We start from the raw sequence: 9,846 nt of genomic DNA, 5'->3' as shown, positions 1-9,846 counted from the left end.
TGGTGGGAAAGGAGTTTTCTTCTTTTGTTTTTTGAAACAGAGTCTCGTTCTGTTGCCCAGGTTGGAGTGCAGTGGCGGGATCTTGGCTCCAAGCAACCTCTGCCTCCCGGGCTAAGCGATCCTCCCATCTCAGCCTCCTCAGTAAACTGGGATTACAGGCGCATGCCACCATGCCAGGCTAATTTTTGTATTTTGAGTAGAGAGGGGTTTTGCCTTGTTGGCCAGGCTGGTCTCGAAATCCTGGGCTCAAGTGATCCGCCCGCCTCAGCCTCCCAGTGTTGGGATTACAGGCGTGAGCCACCGCGCCTGGCCGCAAAGGAGTTTTCTTTGGAGCTATCATCTCTGCTGGTTGGAGAGGATGACAGAAGAAGGAAATGCTGAGATGAATGGAGAGAAAAAGAGAAGGAAAGAATGAAGGAAGGACGATGACATCCTTTGTAGCCCTGAAGCTCGGACTCTGGGTTTCCAGATAGGTGAGCCAAGCCCCTCTTCCTTTTTTTCCATAAGCCATTTTCATTTGGGCTCCATCCACTTGCAACTGAAGGCATCCTGATTCATACAGCTCCTCCCCCTCTTTCCCTGCCTACTCACAGGACTCCTGTAATCTCTATGCCTCAGTTTCCTCATATTGATCCCCTGTGGATTAGCTGATCACTGATAAAGTTGATTTTTCCCCCCAAACACAGAGTACAGTTTTATTATAAACAGTAACTTCTATTCTTAGGAACTGCAGGTTTCCCGTCTTGGCTGCTTTAGCAGAGTTTCTGAATCAGGGCCAGCTCTCTTTCAATAACACAAGACACAATCTAAGCAGAATAGTAATGATAGTCCAAAATTTTCACACAATCCAAAGTACCAGCGACTTTCAGTGACTTGTATAAACAAGGTCCACAGACAACCAGTAGGGTTGAAAGCATCATTTTATTGTATTTGGTTTGTGCTGTGGCATTTTATTGAGGCTTGACAAATAAGACTGTAATTCAGGGACAGGAAGCACCGAGTAACAAAAAGAACTAATGTCTCCTTGACATCACTCACTCTTAAGAGGGCTGTTTACATCTGAGTTTACCTCCTAGTGTGTTTTAAAATACTCTTGCAAATCTTGGTTGGCTCGAAATAGCTGTTCTACGTTCTTTCAATGGAAGCCCCCACCCTCTGAGTACACTGGTTCATAGTTATTTATAAACCTGATGTCACTCAAATATTATTTTTACATCCCTCTCCTTACTCCCTCACATATGAAGATAGACCTATATAAAATTAGAAACTTCACATAAGGTATTCAGTCACTTAGGTAGAAATTATTGTCACTCAGCAATCATTTACGAAGCGTAAATTCATCATATTGGGTGAAGCATGTCTCTAAAACTGTTCCGTGGTAACCAGCTCGTCCTTCCTTTTTATTTTTTCTTGGTGTTCTGAGGCAATTTAGGAAAAGCAATGGGGGCTGGGGCTGGACTTAAAAGGTCTGTTTTTTAAATTTTTTTTTTTTTTTAATTTTTCGAAACGGAGTCTTACTTTGTTACCCAGGCTGGAGTGCATGATCTCGGCTCACTGCAATCTCCAACTCCCAGGTTCAAGCGATTCTCCTGCCTGAGCTTCCTGAGTAGCTGGGATTACAGGTGTGCACCACTACACCCAGCTAAGTTTTTGTATTTTACTTGGCACCATTTTCTTTTCTTTTTTGTTTTGAGACGGAGTCTCACTCTGTCAACCAGGCTGGAGGGCAGTGGCGCAATCTCGGCTCACTGCAACCTCTGCCTCCCAGGTTCATGCCATTCTCCTGCCTCAGCCTCCCGAGTAGCTGGGACTACAGGCGCCCATCAGCATGCCCGGCTAATTTTTTTGCATTTTTAGTAGAAACGGGATTTCACCATGTTAGCCAGGATGGTCTTGATCTCCTGACCTTGTGATCTGCCTGCCTCGGCCTCCCAAAGTGCTGGGATTACTACACCTGGCACAGCTCTTTCTTGCTTTCTTTTATTTTTATTTTTTGGAGACAGAGTTTCGCTCTTGTTGCCCAGGCTGGAGTGCAATGGCATGATCTCGGCTCACCACAACCTCCGCCTCCCGGGTTCAAGTGATTCTCATGCCTTAGCCTCCTGAGTAGCTGGGATTACACGCATGCGCCACCACGCCCGGCTAATTTTGTATTTTTAGTAGAGACAGGGTTTCTCCATGTTGGTCAGGCTGGTCTCAAACTCCCAACCATAGGTGATCCGCCCACCTAGGCCTCCCGGTTTCAAGTGATTCTCATGCCTTAGCCTCCTGAGTAGCTGGGATTACACGCATGCGCCACCACGCCCGGCTAATTTTGTATTTTTAGTAGAGACAGGGTTTCTCCATGTTGGTCAGGCTGGTCTCAAACTCCCAACCATAGGTGATCCGCCCACCTAGGCCTCCCAAATTGCTGGGATTACAGGTGTGAACCACTGCGCCCAGGCAGGCTCAGCTCTTTCTTAAAAAAAGATTTCTGTGATCAAATTAGTTTGTAAAACTATATGCCTCTTTGGGGATTTCTAAAAACCCTACAGTAAAGTAATCGAGTTATCTTTATTATAAGGTAGCAGTCTCCAAATTTATTTCATCAAATAATTATTTTCTTTTCAGTCCCACCTAGTAACATTTCATGGAATCATGTGTCTTGAATCCTATTTTGGAAAACCAGGGAGGTGGCCTGCACTGGGTATGTGGAGTCCTGAGTTTGACCCCTGGCTCGTCCACCCAACTGGTTGTATAACTTTGAGCAAATCACAACCTTTTAATATTTCATTTTCACATTGGAAGAGTGAGGACAGTAATACCTGTCTTGATCTAAGTTGTTTTATGGTTTAAATGAAATTATTATGAGAGTGTGCTTTAAACACTATTAAAGTTATACAAATGAAAGCTGTCATTAGGCCGGGCGCGGTGGCTCAAGCCTGTAATCCCAGCACTTTGGGAGGCCGAGACGGAGGGATCACGAGGTCAGGAGATCGAGACCATCCTGGCTAACACGGTGAAACCCCGTCTCTACTAAAAAATACAAAAAACTAGCTGGGCGAGGTGGCGGGCACCTGTAGTCCCAGCTACTCGGAAGGCTGAGGCAGGAGAATGGCGTGAACCCGGGAGGCGGAGCTTGCAGTGAGCCGAGATCGCGCCACTGTACTCCAGCCTGGGTGACAGAGCGAGACTCCGTCTCAAAAAAAAAAAAAAAAAAAGAAAGAAAGCTGTCATTAGATAGCACAGATATTGGAAATTAATAACATACAAGTGTAAAGAACTTTAACCTAGCAACTTTTACTGAATGATTGTGGATTTGAGTTTACTTAGGGGCCAGCACTGAGGGGGAACAGCAGCACAGTACAAAGGTAAAGGTAGGACTAGAGAATGTTGGGTGTAGAAATGTCTTTGGGAATAATTGAATTTAACCCTCTAATTTTTAATTTTATGTTTGTAGAGATGGTGTCTTGCTATGTTGCCCAGGCTGGTCTTAAGCTCGTGGGCTCAAGCAATCCTTCTGCCTTGGCTTTCCAAAGTGCTAGGATTAGAGGTGTGAGCCACTACACCCAGTCTAAAGTGCTCATTTTATAGATGATGGACCCAAGGCCTATATGAGGCAGGTGAATGGCATAAGGTCACTCAGAGAGTTAATATTAGAAACATCTGATTCCCTCATTGCCCATGGCTGCCTCAATATGAGACAAATCATGGCCCCATCAAATTTTCAATTTAATTAAGAGATACAAGATATTTACATGACATAATCACAAAAAAATACAACAGAGAACTTTTTTTTTTTTTTTTTTTGACAGGGTCTTTTTCTGTCACCCAGGTTGGAGTGTAATGGTGCAATATCGGCTCACTGCAACCTCAGCCTCGTGGGCTCAAGCCATCCTCCCACCTAAGCCTCCCAAGCAACTGGGACTACAGGTGCACACTACCATGCCTGGGCCACCACGCTGGGCTAACTTTTGTTTGTTTTTTTTTTTTTTTGGTACAGGCAGGGTTTCACCATGTCACCCAGGCTGGTCTCAAAGTCCAGAGCTCAAGTGATCCTTTTGTCTCGGCCTCCTAAAGTGCTGGGATTACAGATGTGAGTCACCACACTTGGCCTCAGAATAAAATTTTAAAGCTCAAAAATTATGGCCGAAATAGGAAGGGCAATGAGAATCCAGGAATGAGTATGCCAAGCAGCCAGGCTGAACCGGAAATGGGCCTGAATTTGCGGCCTTGAAGAATGTATAACACTATGTTGGATTTAGATAATGCAAGAGGGAAACTAGCAGAGTTCCAGAATGGAATGGAAGATGGTACAAGACTAAATGTCGGGCAATAGTCTAAATAGTTGGGCATTATAGTTTTGGTGAAATATCCAACAGTAAGCATTTACTGGACACCTTTCAAATTTGATGAAGTTTTTGGAGCTTTGGAGGGTATGAAAAGTAGACAACATCATCTCTGACTTTAGGGAATTTCCTTTTTACTTGGAAAGAAGAACTAGAAACATTAAAAGTGAAGAATGTAAATAGGATGCAATGCAAAGGGGTGAAATATGCACTTTCTTCAAGTGTATACGTGAACCCCTACACATACTTCAAAACTCCTTAACACCTAGTCATCTCAGCTATGTGTTCTTTTTAGCTTCTTTTCTACATTGCTGATGTAGTACTTTTTGGAGGTATGACAATCCATTGTAAACTATGCCTTTTTTTACTGAGCTGTGAGCTTCCTGTGTCCTCAGGGATGAGGACAGTGCTGGCATAGAGTCTAATAGAATCAATGTACCTAGACATGTTCTCATCCCTGCGCCTCCAATTGAAGTGGTCAAGGCTTTGAGATGTGAAAATCATCAGGAGAAAAGGTGCATTTGACTTACAGAAAATGAAAAGAGGAGGAAAAGCAAGAAAAGCCTTGGATGGCCTTGCCAAGACGGTAGGGGAAGGAAGTTCATTAGGAGTAGTTTACTTTCACAACAGGAAAAACTTTCAACCACTAAGAAGGCCAATCTTTTTTCTCTTTCAGGGAAAATAACACTAATATTATTCAAATCTTTTGGAAATGAGCAAATTCCTTCCTTTCCCCTGCCCTGAGGCTCCAACTTCACACAATGGTTTTTCACACCAGGTGGCCTGAAGCTGGTAACCTGGCAGGGGAGTTCGCAAGGCCAGGACTGAGAAGTCCAGGCTCAAGGGCTAGTTTGGGGAACTGAAAAGAAACCCACCTTTGTTCATTAATATTTGCCTGGGGAATGAGATATCTGCGTTAAACCTAGAGAAAGCTGTTTAAAATCTTAACAACGTGGAGACGTGGAGATTCCCAGTATGCCAGTCCTAATGATCAGAAAGTTTTTAGAAAACACCTTGGGTGGCCCTACTGGAGTCTGCCCCATTGGATCCTTCCCAGGAAATAGCACCAGGGAACAAGTTTTGCAGTATTCAGGGCACAAAAGATCATTTATTTTTCCGATTGTGAAGTGAACATTAGATGAAATTATTTCAGATTTTTTGAAAAGGTAAAAATAATGTTAAAAAAACCCTTTCGAAAAGGATTTTTATTTAGTTTACTGAAAGCTTCCAATAACGTGGCTAGTTTTAAACTACGTTAATGTTATTTATCACACAATCCTCCCCACAGGTTTGATCACCACTAATCTGCAGATGAGGAAACTCACAAGCTCAGAGTGGCTCTCGGTTGCCTTTTGGGAAGTGGCCAAGGTGCGATTTGAATTCAGGTCTCTTACCTCCAGTTTCTGAGACCTTTCTAGACACCAAGGTTATCTCTTCCAATACTGCTGCAAGTAAACAGCTGTGTTACCCAAGTATCTAGACTTTTGAAGTAAGCAGACTCTAGGGAATGGGTAGAGTAAAATATATGGGTATGTGCTCGAGGGAGCGCTTCTGCCACGTTTTATTCCGAGGCTAGCCTGAGAGATCATGGAAAACATTGCTTCTCCAAAACCGCAGCGAAAAACAAGGAAATTAACAAGGCAGAATGGCGATGCGAGACTTGACAAAGTTGTTAATAAGGCAAAGGCCCAAAGCGCTATGCCAGGGCCTGCTACTTCATTTGTTTCAGCGATTAAACCTGCACGACACGGGGCTGGAAGCAGGTAAAAAGCAGGCTCTCGTGTGGCCCCGGCAGTTGATATTACTGGCACTCCGTGTTCGAGATGCTTCCTTACAGTTGCGTGTCTGTGCGGCTCGGTCTCCATATTCCACTCATTTTTGCCTCAACATTTTGTGGTATTTTATCACCAAATACTCCCGGCAAAGCAAAGATCCCGTTCAGTTTCTTTAAACACGGCTATCTTTTCTCAGGAGGCACCCGCCAGGGCTTCACTCCTGGGCCATCAGCAACGTCCCCCAAGCGGATCGGGCGGAAACGCGTTCACGACCGAGGGGACGCGTGCCGAGCTCTGGCGTGGGGGGGCGTGGCCCTTACACTCGGCGACCCCCGGCCGCCGCCCACCCCGCGCGTGGGGGCGTGCGCGGCTGCGGGGCGCGGAGAGGGGTGACCTCGGACTACCCTAGGCGCCCGCAGCACGCTCTGTACACAGACGCGAGGCGCTGTCCTGAGGTGACACCGGCTGCACGGCACAAGCAGCAGGCGCCGCCGATCAACTAGTTCGCACCGAGGATTCCTCTTGGTGCGTGGCCCAGTTTTCCTTAGGACGGGCTCCAACCCCTCCCTGACACCGCCTCCCTCGCCGCCACGCTCCGAGGCCTTCCCCGGGGAAGCCTCGCGTCCCTCCCCCGCGGCTCCGGGCCGCACGCGCGCGATTCCTCGATTCCACAGGCGGTTCGCGCCGCGGGTGGGGGCGGGGCGCGCGGGGAGGGGGCCGGCGGCCGCCATGGGAGGGGGGCCGGGGCCCAGGGGGCGGAGGGGGGCCAGCGTGGGGAGTTCCTCGCTCGCGGACCACACGCTCCGCGGGCCAATCCCGAGCCAGCCTCTAGCAGTGTCGCACGCGGGACACGTCCAAGCGTTTGTTGGCACGGCCGGTGAGGGGGAGGGGGCGAGGAGGAGAGAGGGGAGTTGAGTGACAGGCTTTGCGGGGCAGGCTGGGAATTGTAGTTCCCAGCTTCCGTGGCCATAGCCATTTTGTAGTCGGGGGACTACAACTTCCAGAAGATCAAGGGGACCATTCTAAGGTGCCCCGGGAATAGGCGGCTCTACCCGGGGCCGGGCGTCCTGGGGCACTCCTACCCAGCAGCCCGGCTGCAGGTAGACGCGAAGGCAGTGGCGGGGGCTGGCGTGGGGCGGTCGTGGGGTGAGCGGCAGGCAGGGGAAAGGGGGTGAGGTGGAGCGACGGAGCGTGCCATGCATTGAGCTAGGGAGCCTCTCTCAATTCCACGCCTGGGCTCGGCGTGGGAGCGACGCCCGAGAGCTTACCTGGGAGGGGTTCGTCGAGGTCGCTCGGGTGTCTGGTTGGCCAGGCTGCGGGGGTGCTCTGGACTGGGCCAGGGGCGGTCGGCACCGGGCTAAGCGGGCGCCTGGCGGCTGAGCGGTGGGAGTTTTCGGCTGGCGCCCGGCGGGGAATTATCCGAGGAGCCCTAACTTGTATAAAAGCAGAGTCCATTTAAAGTTGGGCTGGATAGCCTCTCTCTCATTGGTTAGTGGGCTTGGAAAAAAGAGACTCGGCGAGCCCTCGCTGTGGTGCTGCCGCCGCCGCCGCCGCCGCCGCTGGAGTTGACTCTTCTGCTCGCACTGCTGCTGCAGCACAAACGTGACTTCCAACATTTTTTATTTATCTTTCCCTTTTCTTTTCCAAGATGTAACTACGGATCAGACACTAAGGACCTTCACGTTTCGCTGATGTAGTTTTTGGAGGAAAAAGGGGGGGGAGTGAAGGGCGTCGGTTTTTTTTTTGTGTGTGTGTGTATGTGTTTCGGGGGAAATTTTCCATTATGAGTGTTTTACTAAAGTGAATTTTTTTTTGTTTGCTTCGTTCGTCTTTGGCTCTTTTTTTTTCCTTCCCAATTTCGGATTTATTTCAAGGCGAATCTGGCTTTGGGGGAAGAGGAAGAAAAGTCGGATTACAAGATCAACCACCACCAACAACAATAAAAACCACCAGGATATTTTTTTGCAAATTTCTGACGGCTTTAAATTCATGAAGCAATTGTCCCCTTTTGCAATCAGCATTTGGATCTCAGAATGAGCAAGGAAAGACCGAAGAGGAATATCATTCAGAAGAAATACGTAAGTGCTCCTAACAACACATCCTTTGACTTGCAGTTTTAAGCAATGGCTGTGAATGTCAAGTTTATAGATAATTCTGCAGCTGAAGGGTTTTAAACACAGCGTCCGATAAGGCTGTTTCTTTCTTTTCTGAAAGAGGGCTTTTCAAGCGAAGTGGTGTCTGCCTAGTTTGGTTGAAAAAACAGATTGGTGTATAGATACCTCAAGTGAATAAATTGACCTCGAATGACACAACCATAATCTAGTTTTAGATGAAAGGCAAGGGATTTTGGTGGAGCTTGAGGTGGGGGGGCGGCTGCGGTAATGTAACTAAACTGCATTCTCAAGCGGATTTGGCCCCGTATTGCACTTTGCATGCAAATGAGCCTGTGTTATTATTATTAATGTTATTTGGAAAAATCGTGTAACTCATGTGTGTTGGAAGCCCTTTAAGTTGCGATGGAGGGTCCGATTATGGCGATCTTCTCTTTGCATTGGCACATCAAATTTAACGTCTGTGGTCGTTTTGGCTTATCTGGTTTACAACATAAACCAGTTGGGAATCATGTTACAGCGAGTGCATTTGTTGGGATTGACTTTAATAATGAGGCTGGTTTTGTTTAAAAAATTCATGATTTCCAGTTGTAGGGGAAAAGGACACACACTATGGCTAATGTTTTTAAGTGTGTACGTGAATGTATAAGTAACTACAAATATTTTCTCCCTGTTAACTGGGCTTCTGAAATTGGGTGATTATTCATAGATTTAAATGGCTTGGAATAGTTAAATTTGTTTTGTGCATAGTACAGCTACGTTTTGATTGGCATGGGGAGTGTTTTTGTTTTGTGTGTGGTGGCTTTTTTTTTTTAAGTTTGAGGGGAGGGAGGAAAGGGGGACCGAGCGATTAACCAAATATGCACTCGAGTGATCTGTGATCAGCGGCATGCTTTAAATTAAATAACTCATTTTTTTCAAAAAAGGCCAAATGAATATACCTTAGGGATAATGCAACGTAAGAGGAAAGTTTTATTTAAGTTGGGTAGACAAATTGGTGTTAATATTTTCCCTTTTTGATCATTGTGGTGTGTGTAATGAGAGATGACCTTCGGGGTACTGGTTTGGTAAAAAATATATTTAATGGAAAAGCTGAATGCTTCTTCAAGTGAGCTGATCCTTATCTAGACACGTCAACTTCAACTATGAAAGAAATGCAAGGTTAAATAATCAAACCCAACTTAGAATGCTGTTCCATAAAGAATTTAAGAATTAAAATACATCCGCATTGCAGAGGGCTGGGTAGAATGCAAAGGACTAGTTTAAACTCAGGCTGTAGAAACTGCAAGGAGGCAACCTTGCCTCCGAGCGTAGACGCCTTCCCGGGGCACGTCCGTTTCGGATGCAGCCACAAAGCAAATGGGGTAGAACTTGGACGAGAACCGCACCCCGCCTCCCATTCCGGACCTCGTTAAGGTGGACAGCAGCGTGGGGTGGGTTTTCTTTTTTATTGCGGGCAGTCAGCGGATCGTGTCTCCGAGTCCGGACGTCCGGCTGCAAGCCCGTGGCTGGCGGCGGCCGCGGGAGGCACGGCACGAGTTAATGCTTCGGGAGCAAAGCCGGTGTTCCCGACGTGCTCGAGCCGGCTGCGTAGGGGACGGCGCGCGGGGTCGCGGCAGGCTGGGCCGGGGC

General features: G+C 47.3%; 1 protein-coding gene across 1 annotated transcript in view; it reads left to right on the top strand.

Moving 5' to 3' along the window:
• The first annotated feature begins 7,570 nt into the window (after nucleotides 1–7,570).
• Nucleotides 7,571–9,846, top strand: part of JARID2 (jumonji and AT-rich interaction domain containing 2) — a 284,760-nt gene continuing 282,484 nt past the window's right edge. Inside the window, exon 1 of the mRNA XM_017874507.1 lies at nucleotides 7,571–8,181. Within this exon, the coding sequence (XP_017729996.1) occupies nucleotides 8,137–8,181 (45 nt within the window). The 5' untranslated portion in view covers nucleotides 7,571–8,136. The remainder of the gene's footprint in view (nucleotides 8,182–9,846) is intronic.

The sequence above is a fragment of the Rhinopithecus bieti genome, unplaced genomic scaffold, assembly GCF_001698545.2.
Source record: "Rhinopithecus bieti isolate Rb0 unplaced genomic scaffold, ASM169854v2 scaffold_7684, whole genome shotgun sequence".
Classification (NCBI taxonomy): domain Eukaryota; kingdom Metazoa; phylum Chordata; class Mammalia; order Primates; family Cercopithecidae; genus Rhinopithecus; species Rhinopithecus bieti.
Note: the sequence above shows the minus strand (reverse complement) of the source record. Positions and strands in the feature narration are given on the sequence as shown.